Source organism: Drosophila obscura, unplaced genomic scaffold (genome assembly GCF_018151105.1).
Source record: "Drosophila obscura isolate BZ-5 IFL unplaced genomic scaffold, ASM1815110v1 contig_75, whole genome shotgun sequence".
NCBI classification, from domain to species: Eukaryota; Metazoa; Arthropoda; class Insecta; order Diptera; family Drosophilidae; genus Drosophila; species Drosophila obscura.
The window spans coordinates 2,555,460-2,574,279 of NW_024542867.1; the positions used below are offsets into that span (position 1 = coordinate 2,555,460).

The following is an 18,820-nucleotide window of genomic DNA, read 5'->3' on the forward strand; positions in this document are numbered from 1 at the left end:
TTCAGGAGGGGCGGGGAAAGCAACTGAAAATGTATTTCTTCATTCTGGCTATAATTATGTTCCGATCTAATTCTGATTCGGCAATCTGGTAGATATGGGCATTCTCCACGAATACGATAGTTTTATCGTATCTTTAAAAATGTGCCTGCCACGGATTTTCGTTCTTTATGAGGGCGGAAGGGGGCGGGGCGAAATCGAGGCGCTTATCGAGACGGACAGACGGACGGACGGACAGACAGACAGACAGACATGGCTATATCGACTCGGCTATTGATGCTGATCAAGAATATACATATATATACTTTATGGGGTCGGAAACGTTTCCTTCTCTGCGTTACACACATCCACTTTTACCACAAATCTAATATACCCCTTAACTCTTTTTTGAGTACGGGTATAAAAAAAAAATTTTACATTTTACATTTTTTTGCTACATCTGACATCTACATCTACATATACAATGTCTATTCTACATCTAACATGTAGATTGTACATGTTCCATTCATATTCTATTCTATTCTATTCTATTCTATTCTATTCATATTCTGCGAGCGAGAAGGAAAATGAGTTGTGTTGTTGTGGGCAGGAGGGGGCAGGGGAAGCAACAGAAAATTAATTTCTTCATTCTGGCTATAATTACGATCCGATCTGATTCAGATTCGGCAGTCTGGTAGATATGGTCATTCTCTACGATACTGCGTTTTTAGTTTTATCGTATCTTTAAAAATGTGCCTGCCACAGATTTTCGTTCTTTCTGGGGGCGGAAGGGGGTGGGGCGAAATTTTGAAATACACTTGTAGCAGTGTGATGTCACATGAGTCTGGAAACCAAATTTGGTTGCCCTAGCTCTTATAGTCTCTGAGATCTAAGCGCTCAACAAGACGGACAGACAGACAGACGGACAGACAGACATGGCTATATCGACTCGGCTATTGATTCTGATCACGAATATATATACTTTATGGGGTCGGAAACGTTTCCTTCTCTGCGTTACAAACATCCACTTTTACCACAAATCTAATATACCCCTTAACTCTTTTTTGAGTACGGGTATAAAAACAACGAGAAGGAACGTGTGAGTCGCTTCTGGGGACGCGACTCTACTTATACCCGTACTCAGTCAGTATATACATTTTTGAGCTTATGATTTTTAAGAATTTTAGGAAAAAAAAAATTTTACATTTTACATTTTTTTTGCTACATATGCTATCTACATCTACATATACAATGTATATTCTTCATCTAACATGTAGATTATACATGTTCCAATTAGATTCTACATCTTCTCCGCTAGGGGTTGCTCGCGCACTGAACGCGGCAGAGTGTGCGAGCGAGAAGGAAAATGAGTTGCGTTGTTGTGGCCGGGAGGGGGAGGGGAAGCAACTGAAAATTAAATTCTTCATTCTGGCTATAATTATGATCCGATCTAGTTCAGATTTGGCAATCTGGTAGATATGGGCATTCTCTACGATACTGCGTTTTTAGTTTTATCGTATCTTTAAAATTGTGCCTGCCACAGATTTTCGTCCTTTGTGGGGGCGGAAGGGGGCGGGGCGAAATTCTGAAATACACTTGTAGCAGTGTGATATCACATAAGTCTGGAAACCAAATTTGGTTTCGCTAGCTCTTATAGTCTCTGAGATCCAGGCGCTCATCGAGACGGACAGACGGACGGACGGACGGACAGACAGACATGGCTATATCGACTCGGCTATTGATGCTGATCAAGAATATATATACTTTATGGGGTCGGAAAATTTTCCTTCTCTGCGTTACACACATCCACTTTTACCACAAATCTAATATACCCCTTAACTCTTTTTTGAGTACGGGTATAATAAAACCAATATGGAATCAAGCAGTAATTAAATTCTCACCCCCATCTCTCATGTTAGCATTTAGTTTTAACTAGATGTACATATTTCCTATTTGTAAATATGTTACTAAGCTAATCTCTGGTGGTACAAAATCTTACATAGTTTAACAAATATGAATCCACCAATGATTAAAAACAGGAACCGTACCAAAAATGAATTTGACACAAAACTGTATTCAGTTATAATTTTAGCTTTTAATTTTAAACCAATGGTTTGTATTAATTTAAAATTAATGAAAAAAGGAAATGACAAAATGTATTTAATTATATTAGCTTTTAATTTTAAGTCAACGTTTTGTATTCATTAAGCAGTAGTATTAATACAAAAACTAGAAATGCATTAGCTTGATGGTGTATATGTGAATACTTGCAATCGCTCCAATATGTGTGTAGCGAGTGTACAATTTCGTTTTCGCGTAGGTTTGAATTGTTTTTGTGATTTTAGTCGCGGGTAGAGGTTGCGCATTTACTTGAATAATCGAGTGAGTGGTCTGAGAAGACTACCCCTTAAGGCTGGTCATGCCCGCACGCATGACCTCGTCGACGAGCAGCAGGTTGCTGGCAATTATGGAGCATGAGTTGAGAATCTGCTTTTTGACGATGTAGTTGTCGTAGACTCCCATATCGACGGGCTTCATGGGCTCACCGGTGGCCAGATCGAGCCCAACTAGGTCCGGGTGCAAGCGATCCTCGACGGTAAGCTTCACGATAGTGTCCTGGGCATCGTATCCACTGTTAACGGCAAGAGTTTTGGGTATCACCAGCAGAGAATCAGCAAAGGCTTGCACTGCTAAACGCGCCTTGCCCTTAATGGTGTCCTTGTATGCCACCAACTCGTTGTAGGCACGCACTTCGAAAGCGCCAGCACCAGGAATTAGAACCTTGTCGGCAATTGTGTTGTTGATGGCTCTGAGGCCATCGCGTATGGCATCCTTGATCTGGGTAATGGTGTGCTTGTTAGGTCCCTTGATTAAAATGGTGACCGAAAGCGGATTTTTGCAGTCCTCGACAAATGTGTACTTGTTCTCACCTAGGACATGCTCGTAAACGACACCCGCGTAGCCGAGATGCTCCTCTTGAAGATCGTCAAAGGAGTTCATTGCGGTACCGCCGCAAGCAAGAGCCAAACGCTCCATATTACGGCGTTTGGCGCGACGCAGAGCCAGAATTCCCTCCTTGGCGAGCGCATCTAAGGAAATAGGATCTATTCCTTTCTGGTTGATCAACACGAAAGTCTTGTCTGTGCCGTCGCACACCGACCGTTTCAGTTCAATCACCTTTTTCACACGCTGATCTATAAACTCACGCTCAGCACGGACGAAAGCTTCGCGCTCCTCGGCCGTCTTGTAGAAAAATCCAGAGTTGACCTCAGCCTTCTCGTATTCCAGGGAGACATTGGCGGTGAGAATGTAGACATTCTCTAGCCGCTTGGGCATGTCCGGATGGCGGGCGCCATGGTCCATGACCAGACCACGCACAAGCTGCGTGTCTGTGTCAGTCTTGTGCTGCATTTCCATCAGCTCAACCATGTGCAGATCAACGGGCTTCTTGTCATTAGCTATGGTCAGGACAGCGTCCACACACACCTCGGTGAGCAGGTCGGCCAAAGCTGGATGCACTTTGGTCTTCAGACTGGTGTTTGCAATCTCAACTAAATTCTTCTTGTTGATTTCAACGGGAACTTTGACCTTGTCGAGGACCTCCAGCGCCTTGTCGCGGGCCTTCTCAAATCCCTCGGCCATGATGCGGGGGTGCAGACCCTCAGACAAGTAGATATCGGCCTGCTTGAGAAGCTCTCCGATCAGCATCACTGTGGTGGTGGTACCATCCCCAGTGGAATCATCCTGGGCCGTGCTGGCCCTGGCAATCATCGAAGCTGTTGGATGCTGGATCTGCATTTCATGCAGCAGAACATTGCCATCCTTTGTTATCTTAATATCCCCGGCTCCAGAGACCAACCTAGAATGTTCGATAAATTTCTGTTAGTGTGCGTGCTTAAAGCGCGTGAGTCACTCCTCTTTCTACGGTTGAGCTATCCGACTAACGGCAATGGAAACAATTTGGGAGCTAATTTCACTTGCCATGACATAGACTCTAAGTTTAAGTATCATGTTTTATATTATTTGTACTAAAAATGCCTGAAATCTCTGCATTTGTGAGCTAAATCCGGTTCTAGAGCAACTTCTGCTGGACGATGACGCATGCCGCTATTACAGTTCATTTCTAACCTTAAACATCAGGCAACGCAGCTGTGTCTGAATACATGTTTTTCAATTGCATTCTTTCGCTTATGAAGATAAATTCTGGTGGGTGGGGATAAGTCACAAGGAGACAGCCAAAAACTTACATTTTTACTGTTCCTTTGGGACCTAGGTTGGTACGCATGACATCCTGCAGACCTTTGGCGGCGCTGATATTGATGGACAGAGCCTGAGCGGCACGGGCGAACTCAGCCTTGGGATTCAGCAAACTAATTGAAGCCATTATGTTTTAGAATGGAATGGTATTCTATTTAATTTTCGTTTACAAATTGTAAAATTACTTTGCAAAAAATGAGCAACACGCTAAGTGAAAATTTGGAACGCAGTATGACCACACACCAGAACCGATACTTTGCCCAAAAAATATCAACATGGTTCGTTGCTTGATTTTCATACTATACAGGTATAGTAGTGTAGTGGACAGTATATGTCTTGCGCATTTGAGCACATTGTGCGGTATGCAACTGCTGGCCCTCAAAATCAAAAGCTAATATATATTTTATTTATAAGTTTATCCGTAATTTGATTCAGATATCATCAGAGCATCGAATTCAATCCGCGACGTGACAATTAATTTAAACGGGAAAACTAAATTGGCCCGATATATATCGTGTCCCTCTATTAACAAATATACTCACACCCATAACAGCGAAGTAATAAACTCCAAATACTAAGTAAACTCATAATTCCCAAAAGCTGTTCTGTTGTAATCTAACCAATTCACAGTGAAATCCGATTGCACTCATAGCAGCTGGTGTTAGCCTTTGTAGTGCAGCAAGGCAAATTAATTTTCCGCTTTTTAAAGTTAACAGATATCATAATACACACCCAGCAAATATAGTACAGGTACTTTTATCGGTTTATATCTGTGCACACAATGAGCCACAATGAAGACCACAGCTCAAGCCCCGAGAGAACAAACGACTCCGAGGCGACTGCTGCTGGCAATCCACGCCAACAGCTGGAAACCTATCGCGTTTATGTGGTTACCTGGAATGTAGGCAGTCGCTTTCCGGACAACATATCACTGCGCCACCTGCTCGGCTTGCATGATGCAAACGATGCTGCGGAAGAGCACTTGCCGGACATTTATGCCATTGGACTGCAAGAGGTAAATGCCCAGCCGCAGCAACAAGTCTTAAGCTTGTTTAAGGAGGATCCGTGGACGCACAAGGCAAAAGAGCTTCTGCGCAGCTACAACTATGTATCCGTGAAGTCAGAACAAATGCAGGGCCTGCTTCTAACCATGTTTGTGCGTCGCCCACACGTAGAGCACCTCAATGACATCGAGTCAGAGTTCACGCGTACCGGCTTTGGCGGTATTTGGGGTAACAAGGGTGCGGTGAGTGTTCGTTTCACAATGTATGGCTGTGGACTGGCCTTCGTGGTGGCCCACTTGGCTGCGCATGACCATCAGCTAGATGAACGGATCGATGACTACAAACAAATACTGGAGAACCATCATTATCACGTGAAACACTATCGTGAGATCTACGACCACGATTATGTCTTTTGGTTTGGTGATCTCAACTTTCGTCTGCAGGGCAACGACTCCTCCACAGAGGTCAGGGAGGCGTTGCGCAATGAAAGCCAGTACGTGACTCTTATAAAGCGGGATCAGCTGTTACATGTTCGGGAACACACACAGCAGGCTTTCCAAGTAATGCACGAACGAATGCCTGCATTTCCACCCACGTTTAAGTTTAAGGAGGGCACCTCCGAGTACGATTTAAAGCGTCGTCCGGCCTGGACGGATCGCATCATGTACGCCGTGCAGCCGTCAAACCGTCAACGTGGGATGCAGCTGGCCATCGAACAGTCCTCGTACAAATCCCACCCAGTCTACACCATCAGCGACCACAAGCCGGTCACAAGTGAATTTACAATTAAGCTGTATCCAAATGTTCGGGCCCCAGGTGTGAGTTTCTCCACTATTTCGCTATGGCGCATTGGTGACGAGAACACCGTGGAGTACCGCAAGCAGGTGGAGTTCGATGAAGGTCCCCATGACTGGATAGGCATATACCCCATTGACTATGCTAGCTTGGCGCACTATTCTGCTTATGAGTACGTCAACCAGGCCGAGTCCCCCACCTCATCGGACTCGAACAATGAGCGCGATTACTTCGATACGCCTGCCCGGCATCGGCGTGGCCGCCACCATCACCGGAATCGCCAGCGTCTGCGCCGCCAACAGGAGACCGACGGAGAGCAAGTTCGCATCGACTTTGCTGACGACGTGGAGCTACGGCATGGTGAGCAGTACGTGCTCATCTACTTTCGCAGCACAGGGTTGCGGGGTGTGACCAGCCTGTCAGGGATCAGCAGCGCGTTTGTGGCTGAGAAACAAAGCGGTTCGCCTTATCGAACCGAGTACAATGTTGACTAGCTAGCCGAGGCGCTGGACGTCAGTATAATTTAGTCCAATAGCAACCTGCATTTGTTTTTCCCCATCAACTGTATCCATTACTGTTATTATTGACATTTTTTGATTGCGTTTAGTTGGTTGCCTATTAATATACATATGTATGTATGTACATATTTTTCATTTTTAATACATATAATATATATGTAGATGCATTTAGTTATACACATATATATATGTACATATTTTGTTATAGAATTATACTAAACTCAACAAATAATGTCCGTGTACTCTCATCTTGGCCCTGTGTGAATTACGCTATTTATATTGCAGTGTCACGGAAATCGAGAAATTCAACCGGTTTGTCAATTTCGTAGCGGATAATTATGGGTACTGGCAACTGGCAAGTATGTGCTGCTATGACTCATCCCACTATGTGCTACAAAGCATGCAATGTGATAAGACCCCAGTTGACCCCAGTTTTTACTCATACAAAATATAAATAGATCCGTTAATTAATACTAAGTATCGTTAACATGTCGTGTTAAAAAAAAAGGGGGCATAATTCACACAAAATTCTTTGCGGGTAAAGAAATAATTCCAGTGTAGTCTTTGTCTTTTCTATGGATAGGTGAATACATAAAAATGCATGGAAAGACATTTGTATGTGTATTTATCTTAGTATTCATTCCCTAACTGTCTTTTTAAATAATATACCTATTTACAGCAATAAATACATATTGCAATGAAAATGTTAATATTGTAAATTAAAATCACAAAAGGCAAAAGGTTTCAATTTTTTGCTTACATTTCTTTGAAAGCTGCAAGTGCACTTGGCACTTGCAGAGCACTGTATAAACGTGTACATTTCTATGTTGGTTTGTACATACATATGTAGCCCCCCCCCCCCCCCCGCGCTGGGGCCGGCCCCCCGGGCGCGCCCCCCCCCCCGCCCGGCCGCGCGGGGGCCCCGGCCGCCGGCCCCCCCGGCGGGGCGCATGTGTATATACAAATTAAATTCAAATTTGACTGCTGCTTTAATTGACTATTTCTTTAACCATATTCGCATGTCCACTTTTCTATTAAAAGTGGCAAAGTTAAATGGGTGCAGCTACTCAATGTTTTTATTCTTGATTTTCGTAGTGTTTCAGGTCCAGAATTCAGACTAGATTATCCCAAAATTAGATGTTCCCATCAACAGACAAACCGGAAAGAGGTTTCTCCTTTCATACAGCATTATTGCGATCACAGAATAATTGCGTGATAACACATACATATGTATGTGCATATATGTATATCGTAGATATTAATAAAAGTCCACCAAACTGTTGTGCACAAGACAAACATACATGTACATATACTGCTCCCGAATTGAACGATGAAAAAGTATGTTTCCAACTCCATCAAATCGGGTGGATATTAAAGGATGGTGTCCGAAATACTAATATCAACATCAATAGTGTATACAATACTTAAGTCGGGATGAACTGTTGCCCGCTTGTAGCTAACAGCCGATTTTATTGCTATGTTTCTTGAATCTTGCTAATGTAAAAGGTTGTCATCGGTTGAGGGTACAGTGGGATTGTAGAGGCTTTTCCACGACTTTCCTCCCGGCTCATAGTTGGATTTTGTTGGGTAGAATGGATCTAGTTTTATAGCAACTGAACTCGGCTCTATGTTGCCAATCCGAGTGTTTTTCGCACGAGACGTCGAGCGATACTGTTGAACTCTTCTCTTCGTTCGCGCCACATAATGGCCGCATCAACATTAGCGCCACTTTCGTCGTTGGGTTCTAGCAATAAGAGCCAGTCATAAGATCAGGGGCAATTCGTGGGCCGACGAAGCTTTACTCACCCGCCAGCATGCTGACCACGCTAAGCAAGATCTTTTCCACGCTTTGGACTGGACTCCAGCGTTCGGCCGACAGCTCGTAGCCCAGGGGATCGTCGCCTGGCGCATGTAATATTGATATGCAGACGCGACCATCAGCAAAGATGTTTGGATGGAACATATCACAAGTGAATTTCATTTTTGGCGGACTCAGTGGGTAGTCGGGTGGAAAAACGAGTCGGGCGGGAAATACGCCTCCCTCGAAGCAAGTGCCCTCGGGTCCACTGCAAAGTGCAAAGAATGGATACAACTATAAATTATAAGGCAGTACGATCGTTGGGACCAATACTTACGCAATTAGTGCTTCCCATTCGAAGAAATTGTCTTCACTAACGGGACCAGCTACGATTCCTTCCGGTGGGTCGAGCGTTAACTCTGTGAGAATCATGCCATTCAGCTGATAAACAAAATTAAAAAACTGTTGCTGCAGACGCAGGGCACAGGCTTATGCAGTATTTGGACTTTGGCGGATCTAACAACGACAACATAATCAACGCCAACACCCGCGCCCGCGTCTGCTCACGCACTATCATCCGCCCCACTTACGTTTGTATTCCGCCATCAGGCGACGCAGTGCGGATCCAGCCATTGCCCTTCTCTTCCACTTGAGTCAGTCCAGGTGTCTTCGTCTTTTGCGACGATCGCAGCGTTCAGAGCTCGGATACGGCGTCAATTCAGACACGTCGTAGTAAATAAGCTTTGCAATGTTTATTTATATAAAATATAATACAAGTGTGTGTTTTTGTCAATGTCTGCCCCAAGAAAAAATTATACTACGTGAGCAGGGTTGCCAGGCTATCTCAGTTCACTGTTAGCTTAACATTGTCTCTGCAGCGTAGCATTGGCTCTCTGTTAACTTACAATATTATGAACAACATGAGTCAGCTTAATCATATTCCTTGATTTTGATATTCCGTTTAATATTACTAGCTAGTTGGCCCTCTCAACCCTTAACAAACAATCTTATCCGATAGATACATAAATTTTCTACACGATTGAAGTTTTCAGAAGTCCTTTTTATTGGATTATTTACATATTAAGGTTCAAACAAAAACAACATAAAACGAATGTGACGTCGTTTTTGTGGCGTTGCCAGACTCGTGCAATTCGTAGTTGCTGCGGGCTGCTATTTACTTGATACAGATAATTTCATTTTTTCTTTGATACCGATAGCTGCGTTTCATTATTTCATTGATAGTTTCATATTACTTATCATTATCATTGATAATTTCATTTTTTTTCTTTGATACCGGTAACTCGTTTCATTATTTCATTGATAGTTTCATTATTACATTGATAATTTCATTTTTTTCTTTGATACGTCTATTCATTGTAGTTTCATTATTACATTGATAATTTCATTTTTTTTCTTTGATACCGATAACTGCGTTTCATTATTTCATTGATAGTTTCATTATTTCATTGATAATTTCATTTTTTTTCTTTGATACCGATAACTGCGTTTCATTATTTCATTGATAGTTTATTATTACATTGATATATATATATCGATATATGGATATATATATATATCGATATATTGATATATAAACATTCAACATCTCTAGTTCTTATTTGTCTTCGCACGTGCTGTAGAAAATGGGAGATGCTGTGGAAGCCTTATTCGTCAGCTCCTGTAGCGAGGAAAACACAACATGCAGCGTCCAGGATCTGCGCACTGGCACCGACCTAATGAAGTACAAGGGCGGAGGAAATGCCCAACGCCACAGTCTGGCTATGATTGGGCTGAATTATGTTCTGGCAGCCAACACAATGAAGCCTCTGCTCCACGTCTGGCCTATTAATAAGCAGGAGCAAATGTCGAGCCTGCGATTTGTGTTGCCAGGCAAGGCCAACGCTATGGCCCTTTCTCCAGATGGCGCGTACCTGGTAGTTGGAATACAGGAGAGCATATATATCTGGCACATGAACACTGGCCGCATGCTGAGCACCCTCTCGAAACACTACCAGGCCATCACCTGCCTGCGCTTCACCGACAATGGCGAGCATTTCATTAGCGCCGGCAAAGATGGAGCCGTACTGGTGTGGGATCTCACCTTCTCAGTTGCACCGCTGGACAATGGCAGCCAGGAGGGCAGTGAGCCCCTGTACAGCTTTAGCGATCATGGACTGTCTGTAACAGATCTGCACACTGGAATTGGGGGCATTCGCTCCTACCTATACACAGTGTCCCTAGACCGCTGCTGCAACGTATATGACTTGAGCGGTGGCATCATGCTCCTCAGCATTGTGTTCCCAGTAGCACTGCACAGCGTGGTTGTCAATAGGATGGAGACTAGCATTTATGTTGGCTCCGCCGAAGGCAAGGCGTTTGTGTTTCACAATTGGCGAGCGCCACGGATGAAGGTGAGTGACTCCAATAAAAATGACATGGTTAATCATGGTTGTTTACAGGAATACCACCTGGAGGAGGACGAGGCTCAGGCCTTTATTGGCCATACGGTTGGAAAACCCATAACCTCATTGGCTCTGACAATGAATGCCCAACAATTGATTTCTGGCGGTGAGGATAAGCAAGTCTGCGTTTGGGATGTTGCGAGTCGGCAGCTCATGAAGAGTATTCCCCAGAACGGCGTGATCACCAATTTGAGAATCCGTCTTCTCAGTCCCGGCATTTTCCAGCCGCAACACAAGCAGCCACAATTATTCGCAGACAGTCTGAAGCGTATGATCAGCCCTCCGGATATCAATGATTACATTGAGTTGTTCGTCACCAAGGAGTACCCCAAAGAACGTGGCAAACCAAAGCGGAACTTCAACAAAAGTTACTTAGATCCAGAGAATAACAAAATATTACAAAAAATGCAGCTCGTAAATCTGTGTGACGATGACGATGCTATTGACTTTGACGAGGAGACGTTGGAGTTAACTGAACAATCTCCCAAAGTTGCAGATGTGCCTTCAGCGGACGTTGGCGAAGTTGATTGTGATAATATTGAAGAGGAAGACTATGAGGCCCATTCCAATGCCCCTGCATTACAGGAACTTATCGCCGAAAACCGACGCCTCAAAAAGCAAAACGAGAAAGTGCTTGCAATCATGGCGAAGTATCAGGCAGACAATTCGGAAAACGTCAAGGCTCCGCCGGAGAGAAATCGCAAGAAAGCTCGCAGGAGCTAGGCCTGTGCTCCACCCTTTTGTTTACTTAGATTAAAATTCGGTAATATATAATATAAAAAAATTAAAAACTGTATAGAAATAAAAAAGGGTGTCCAAAATTGGGAAGTTTTCGTTGACCGGCTGTCCGAAAATAAAATGTGCCTTTTCAATTATTAAAGTGTATGAAATAGTACAGGGATATATTCAATTCGCGTAAATGAATTTTAACGGACAAAAAGAATCGTTCCCCGCCCCATTTAGTAGCTACATAAATATTTACATACATATATTTTTGATCAGTATCCAATATCCGAGTCCATCTTTTTTTCCGTCTTATTTGAAGCCTAGTTCTCAAAGACTATAAGAGGTGGAGCAGCTGTATTTGACGCGTAAACTCCTCTGATATCACACTAAATCAAATAATAACAAAAAAAAAACTGCCCATCTAAAATATTGTATACAGAAAAAAACTAATGTCGACTGTTTTTTTCTGTTAGTCTATCCGACCGATCGAATGTCTGACAATTTTCCTTCATTATAATGAAGAATATCCCAATTCCTCAGCATCTAAAAATCTGGTTCCTAAGTCCCAATATTTCCTTTTCACATAGCAACCAAACCCAGGAGGGTTCCAGGGGCTGCTTGAGTCGGAGGAGCAGCGGTTTCGACCTCAAGTTAAAGATAATTTAAAAAAAAGTAACTTCACAAAGTATCCATATAACTTCTTATTCAACGGCGAGTTCAATTTCAAGTTTGAGTTTTTAAAAGACGAAGGTCATTTTACGCCGACCTGAAGATTGATTCGATCCGCCGATAGTCCACCACGTCAACACTCCTCCCATCATTATTCGTATAAATGTAAAAATGGCTCGTACATATGCAAATATCTGTAAACAAACAGATGACTATAAGTTTATTTATATATGTACACAAAACAAACAAAAAAAACACAAACAAATCTTACACAAAACAAAGGAAGATATAGACAAACAATAAGCTGGGAATCAGCTTTACTTTGATACATTATCATTATTCGGCTGTCCATTCATGTCATCATCGGCATTCTCCTGATCACCAGATTTGTCCTTCTGCTCCGCGAGCTGTCGGCGGATCTCCCTATTGGAGTTCAGCAGCTCCCGTAGCTGCGACATGATGTCATCGGTGCGCTGCTCAACGGCGTCCAGGGCGCAGCTGAGGGCGTCCAATCTCTGGTTGACATCTTCCATTTCTTTGAATGGATATTGTGGTTATCAATGCGTTGAAATCTCACCTAACTTACCTTGTAGGTCTGCCTCCTGTACATTTGCATTGCCCGAGTCGCTGGACATTGTGGGATCGTGGTTGTTCTTGGGCGACATATCCCTTAGCTGCCCTTTGCCTTTGCTAAATACAATTTATATTTCTCCGAGGGAGATTTTATGTCACGGGACATAGGCTTGAAGTTCTCTCTCGATTTTCAACACTGAGATTAGTAAAATATATCGATACAGTATCGATCGAATGGTCGTGTTCCACTACACTTCTAGTGAAGGCAGCGATATATCGAAATCAATATATCGAAATGCTAATTGATACCGATAGCTGCGTTTCATTATTTCATTGATAGTTTCATTATTACATTGATAGTTTCATTTCTTTGATAACGATAGCTATCGATAGCCCAAAATACCGAGAACTCAATAAAATACTGAAAACTATTTTGGAAAATTCGACACCGATAAGTCCTGGGATGAAGTAAAGAAATCGGTTATCTATTGTTTGTTTAAATATATTTATTTTTTTATTCGTCTTTATCGATCTCGTCAAAGGTTTCAGTGAGCCCCTGCGACCAGGTTCGAGTAACAGACATTGGCGACACAGGTGTGGTTGGGGAGCCTGGGAACAGCTTCCTGTTTACATTTTTTTTAAACGCTGCCGCGGCGCACTTATTTTTATAGCGAATATATATTTTTCCTCGCCGATCAGTCCTGTAATCTGAGTCCTCTTCTCCGGGAAATAGGTTCAGAAGCTGACTCTCAAAAACACGACATTCCTTGAGGGTGAGCTTCTGCTCCCTTTGGAAGAAATGGTCGGCGATGGTGTTAATCGCCGTCTTCCTCATCTCCGGTGTTAGTGCTCTGGCTGCCACGCACGCACCAGCAATGATCTGGCCCCGGCCGTCTTAAAAATGTTCAGCACGGTCATGGTCTCCTCCTCCTGCCGGATGGACCCACCGGTGAACGCGCTGTATCGAGGGGAGGGGGTCCCCTGTATAACACCAAAGATACTGCTGCACGCGTAGGATGGTGTCCTGGCCTCTATTGGTCGAAACACTGGGGGCGTTGTTTTCGGTACGCCAGCCCGTTTGGGAGATTCGTGGGGGAGCTGCAGCTGCAGCTGACGATTCCCTGGTTAATAGAACTGCCGGTGTTTTTGATTCCATCGGGGATGCCGGTTCTTCGCTTGCCGGTGTTGTTGGTTCTGGTTCCCACATGGCTGGGGGTGTGGGTGGGACCAAAGACAATATAAGTATAAGATGCGTAACGCCATACGAAATTTCTGCACACGAATTTTTGAGGCTGGCTCTAGAGCTGGCTCCAGGCTCTCTTGAAATTTTTTTAGAGAGAGAGAGCGCTCTAGAGCCAGCCGCTCTCTTGTATGCATACAGCATACGAAGGCACACGAAGTTGGTTCTTTGCCGATGCGACAGCCGAGCCGAGTCGTCGCGTACGTTTTTTACAGCGCTGTCGAAATATACCCTTCACTTTATAAGTGTAAGTTAATTTTGCAAGACGCTTACCACCCCAATATTAAAAACTGTTATATTGTATATGTATATCCCTTCAACGATAATTTATTTTAAGATGGTATATTCGATAATGATGATCGGATATACATATATAAAAATACATAATATATTTAATACATGAAATTCCATGAATCACATTGGAATAATTGCCATTAGGGTATTCAGGATGCGACGTATTCAACGCCGGTATATAATTTCGTTTCTCAACTCATAAAAAGGTTTCCGTCTCGAAAATCGTCCGCTTAGCACAAGTACGCACACATACGCACTTGCTGTTCTGTGTGTACTTACACATGCAAGCGGATTCTATTTTTAGATTCGTACGCTCTCAAATTTGTGCGAGCGAGATGGCGCGAATTTCGTCGCTGGCCGAAAAATTGTCTTGCATATGGCAATTGAAATGTATGTATGAGCGTTACGCATCTTATACTTATATTGTCTTTGGTGGGACGCTCCTGATAGACTCCACTTCAACTTTTTTCCCATTTAATTTAACTATGCCGGCGTCTTGTTGGGTGCTCGGCTTGAGTCCTTCAGAAAATTTAAGGGCAAAGTCCAGTGCCTTCTCATCAAATGGCATTGTGATCTTGACGACGCTGCCTTTGCGGGTCACTTCGATCTCCAATCTGTGAAAATTGTAAGTGTTATTTTAAAATTATTCCGCTAAAATTTTCTACAACTTACTTCTTCATGGTTCAATTTGAGTTTTAAAAATGGTGCCTTGGAGTGCCGTTGTTTGTGCCATTTCCCTTTTTGTCCAATTCTTTCATGCCATGCCACAGACCGTCGCTCCGAAGACGAAGCAGCACAAAAAGGATTTGCGCCATTTTCCTTTCGTCGCAAGTTCGATCTGGGAGCGGCACAATGGGCCAAACGGGCAACTTCGAAAGTACAGGGCGACTGTAGGTTTTTAACAGCTATATTGACCGTTTTTCCCACTGTGTCACTGTTTGCCGCGTAACGCGATTTGAACACATGCAACACTCTGCGAGTGGATTCTGAGCGTTGTGTTTTTACTCGTGATTTATATTTTGTGGTGCAAATTTAAAAAAAACGAGAAGGAACGTGCGAGTCTCTTCTGGGGACGCGACTCTACTTATACCCGTACTCAGTCAGTATATACATTTTTGATCTTATGATTTTTTAGAATTTTAGAACAAAAAAAATTTTACATTTTACATTTTTTTGCTACATCTGATATCTACATCTACATCTACAATGTATATTCTACATCTAACATGTAGATTTGTACATGTTCCATTTAGATTCTACATCTCCTCCGCTAGGGGTTGCTCGCGCACTGAATGCGGCAGAGTGTGCGAGCGAGAAGGAGAATGAGTTGCGTTGTCGCTTGCCGGAGGGGGAAGGGGAAGCAACTGAAAATGAATTTCTTCATTCTGGCTATAATTATGATCCGATCTGATTCAGATTCGGCAATCTGGTAGATATGGTCATTCTCTACGATACTGCGTATCTTAAAAATTGTGGATGCCACAGATTTTCGTCCTTTGTGGGGGCGGAAGGGGGCGGGGCGAAATTTTGAAATACACTTGTAGCAGTGTGATATCACATGAGTCTGGAAACCAAATTTGGTTCCTCTAGCTTTTATAGTCTCTGAGATCCAGGCGTCAAACAAGACGGACAGACGGACAGACAGACATGGCTCTATCGACTCGGCTATTGATGCTGATCAAGAATATATATACTTTATGGGGTCGGAAACGTTTCCTTCTCTGCGTTACACACATCCACTTTTACCACAAATCTAATATACCCCTTAACTCTTTTTTGAGTACGGGTATAATGAATCTGGAAGAAGTATTGACATGCCACCCACTATTGGCTGGAAGAAGAGACGACGTGCTCAAGGCCATAAAATACGTGGAGCGGGAGTCCCACATAATGGAATTGGACTCCGGGGTTATCAATATGGTGTCGAACTTGATCTCTTTTAAGGATCAGCCATTTCTATTGATATTCGACGAGTATCATTTTACCCACATTCCCAACGTAAGCTTTATTATATTATCTTCCCGTCTGTCCGTCTGTCTGGCTACAAGTCTCGTAGAGAATGACCATATCTACCAGATTGCCGAATCTGAATCAGATCGGGTTATTATTTAATTTTTATTTATTTGTTAACTTAATAACACTAGTCAACACTAGAATTGGGCTGTGGCCCAAAATATAGTTTTTTAAAAATTAAAAAAAATTACACCATAAAAAAAACATAATTCGTTATATAAGAATCTAAACAAAATCTCAGGAAAATATTTTTATTAAAAATAATATATATATATACTTTCAGGTTCATTTTAAACGTTGGAAGGCGTTGGCAATTGCTGCGGTAAAGGTGGATGGTACAAGCCTGAAATATTTGTACATCCACGTTATGTCCACCGACGCACACATTCTGGGCGCCGAAGTAATCAAGGCAGGACTTGCCGTTGTTGTTAAGTCAATTTTCAACCTCGGCTTGGCCCACAATGTGTGCGCGGTTATATCGGATAGATGCAAGGCTAATTTGCTGCCGTTGCAGTATTTGGCCAATTTTTTCCCGCTCCTTTGGGACAAGGACAACTTGCGGGAAAAAATGGCCAACAAATACCGCAACGTGGACACAACTCTAGAGAATATGTATGCAGCGACATATAAGCAGCAGACTTTGGAGCAACAGCTCCACGCAATGGACATCACCCCGCCGCCAGCAAGCTTAAAATCTTGCTACGACGAGCAAATTGAAAACCTAAGGAAGCTGTTGCGAACATACTTTAGTCTGTCGACAGCCCCCATAACTTTGGAAAAAGTAAATAGCTCAGATTTTGAGTTTAGGGGGGTTGTCCTCCGAGCAAATGTGGGTGATGTGCTCGAATTTATTTTCTTGACACACGCAGCTGATTTTCACGATGAAAGATTGGCAACAAAACTTTTCGCCCGCGTTGTTGGAATCCTGATATCAATTTTTAATCATTAGTTTTACTTTTTATTTAATTAATTTCCATTTTACATTAAATTAATCAAAACCATTATGTGTGAGTGATATACAGCTGTGAAAAAAATAATAGCACCACCACCACAAGCAATTTTTAAATAATTGCCAAACTCACATTTTTAGCTTTAAGGAAATTTTAAGCACATTTTTAGAAATGGGAGACTCTAACAAACCTGAGAATACAAAAAAAATCATATTTTTTTGTAACGTTTTTAAGATATTTAAGGAACTTTATTAAAATTCATAAAACTAGGCGAAAAAAAAATAGCACCACTATTCAAAAATGAATTTAAAATTGAAAAAATAAGCAATTTGTAACGAATTCATTAGTTAACCATTTTTAACTATTAATACTAAATCTATATGAATAATTTAATATTTAGTACAGTGTCCTTTATTGTCAATAACAGCTGCGCAGCGTCTTGGCATGGAATCAAATAAGTCCTGGCATCGTTTTAGGGAAATTTTGGACCAGGACTCTTTAATTTCTTCCCAAAGTGATCGGATAGTGGTTGGCTTGGAAGCAGCAACTGCCTTCTTGACGTCGGACCACAGATTTTCGATGGGATTCAGGTCAGGCGACTGTGCATGCCACTCCAAAACGTTCACAGAGTTTACCCGGAACCATTCCTTTGCTTTCTTCCTGGTGTGTTTGGGGTCATTGTTCTGTTGGAAGACCCATACGAGCGGCACTTCATATTCTGCAAAGGGTAGCATTACTGTCTCCATGATATTCACGTACACGTGCTGATCCATGATGGGTTTTGTCCAATGTATTGGACCTACTCCATAGTAGGAGAAGCAGGCCCATACCATTACACTATACTCTCCATGCTTAATAGTTTTTGTGGTGTACTGGGGTTTGTGTTCAGTATTCTTTGGACGTCTAACGTATGATCGAGATCCCTTTCAACCAAACATAACCACTTTGGACTCATCTGACCACATCTTTGACATGAAGAAGGGTCATAGATCGTTTTCGCCCGCGTGTTTCAGTCTTTTCTTCATAGTTTAAGAGGTTTTTAATCATTATATTGGAGCATCCTACCAATCGACCAACTTCTCTGTAAGTTTTTCCATCCAATATCAATTTTTTGATAAGATCGCGCTTCTCCGTAGTGCAGTGCTTTCCACGTCCTATTGTAATTATTACTTTTAACTTTTATGATAGAAACAATGAGTTCTTAGTCAAAACTAATGAGCAGGTGCATTCTGCAAAGGCGATTCCGCGAAATACAGGTTATTCACCAAAAAAATGGCTAATGGTGCTATTTTTTTTTCGCTATTTTTGGGGGGTTTTTGTTTTTAAATCCCAAAAAAAATATATAGACAGAAATTTAAAGAGCGGTAGCACTGTTTTTGTTTATGGGGAATACCAAGCAATATAAAAAAGATTTAAATTTAAAAAAATCGCAAGAGTAAGCGCATTTTTTTTTATCAAGAACAAAATGTATTGTAGTGGTGCTATTATTTTTTTCGCAACTGTACTTTTGTTTGCATTCGCAGAAAGCGAGCGAAATTAATGGGA

General features: G+C 42.4%; 5 protein-coding genes across 7 annotated transcripts; 2 read left to right on the top strand and 3 right to left on the bottom strand.

Annotated features, from left to right (window-relative positions):
• Positions 1–2,134: 2,134 nt before the first annotated feature.
• LOC111072318 (T-complex protein 1 subunit zeta-like) lies at positions 2,135–4,475 on the bottom strand. The gene is made up of 2 exons (XM_022364093.2): positions 4,224–4,475; positions 2,135–3,835 (listed from the first exon to the last, which is right to left on the bottom strand). The coding sequence occupies exons 1-2, from the start codon at positions 4,358–4,360 to the stop codon at positions 2,377–2,379; spliced, it is 1,596 nt and encodes a 531-aa protein (XP_022219785.1). The 5' UTR covers positions 4,361–4,475; the 3' UTR covers positions 2,135–2,376.
• Positions 4,476–4,681: 206 nt separating this feature from the next.
• On the top strand, positions 4,682–7,254 carry LOC111072319 (phosphatidylinositol 4,5-bisphosphate 5-phosphatase A). The gene has a single exon (XM_022364094.2). The coding sequence runs from the start codon at positions 5,015–5,017 to the stop codon at positions 6,524–6,526; it is 1,512 nt and encodes a 503-aa protein (XP_022219786.1). The 5' UTR covers positions 4,682–5,014; the 3' UTR covers positions 6,527–7,254.
• Positions 7,255–7,538: 284 nt separating this feature from the next.
• On the bottom strand, positions 7,539–9,156 carry LOC111072320 (ubiquitin-conjugating enzyme E2 G2). The gene is made up of 4 exons (XM_022364095.2): positions 8,939–9,156; positions 8,686–8,767; positions 8,357–8,616; positions 7,539–8,294 (listed from the first exon to the last, which is right to left on the bottom strand). The coding sequence occupies exons 1-4, from the start codon at positions 8,979–8,981 to the stop codon at positions 8,176–8,178; spliced, it is 504 nt and encodes a 167-aa protein (XP_022219787.1). The 5' UTR covers positions 8,982–9,156; the 3' UTR covers positions 7,539–8,175.
• Positions 9,157–9,958: 802 nt separating this feature from the next.
• Positions 9,959–11,814, top strand: LOC111072355 (WD repeat-containing protein 18). Of its 2 annotated transcripts, XM_041595681.1 has the most exons (3): positions 9,959–10,759; positions 10,808–11,374; positions 11,509–11,814. In XM_041595681.1, exons 1-3 carry the CDS (start codon positions 9,992–9,994, stop codon positions 11,560–11,562), a joined length of 1,389 nt encoding a protein of 462 aa, XP_041451615.1. In that variant the 5' UTR covers positions 9,959–9,991; the 3' UTR covers positions 11,563–11,814. The 2 variants fall into 2 exon arrangements, with proteins under 2 accessions (XP_041451615.1, XP_022219831.2); XM_022364139.2 differs by having other exon boundaries at positions 9,960–10,759; positions 10,808–11,814.
• Positions 11,815–12,217: 403 nt separating this feature from the next.
• On the bottom strand, positions 12,218–12,977 carry LOC111072356 (UPF0184 protein CG14818). Of its 2 annotated transcripts, none has more exons than XM_022364140.2 (3): positions 12,792–12,977; positions 12,477–12,740; positions 12,218–12,399 (listed from the first exon to the last, which is right to left on the bottom strand). In XM_022364140.2, exons 1-2 carry the CDS (start codon positions 12,868–12,870, stop codon positions 12,523–12,525), a joined length of 297 nt encoding a protein of 98 aa, XP_022219832.1. In that variant the 5' UTR covers positions 12,871–12,977; the 3' UTR covers positions 12,218–12,399; positions 12,477–12,522. The 2 variants fall into 2 exon arrangements, with proteins under 2 accessions (XP_022219832.1, XP_022219833.1); XM_022364141.2 differs by having other exon boundaries at positions 12,218–12,417.
• Positions 12,978–18,820: the final 5,843 nt, after the last annotated feature.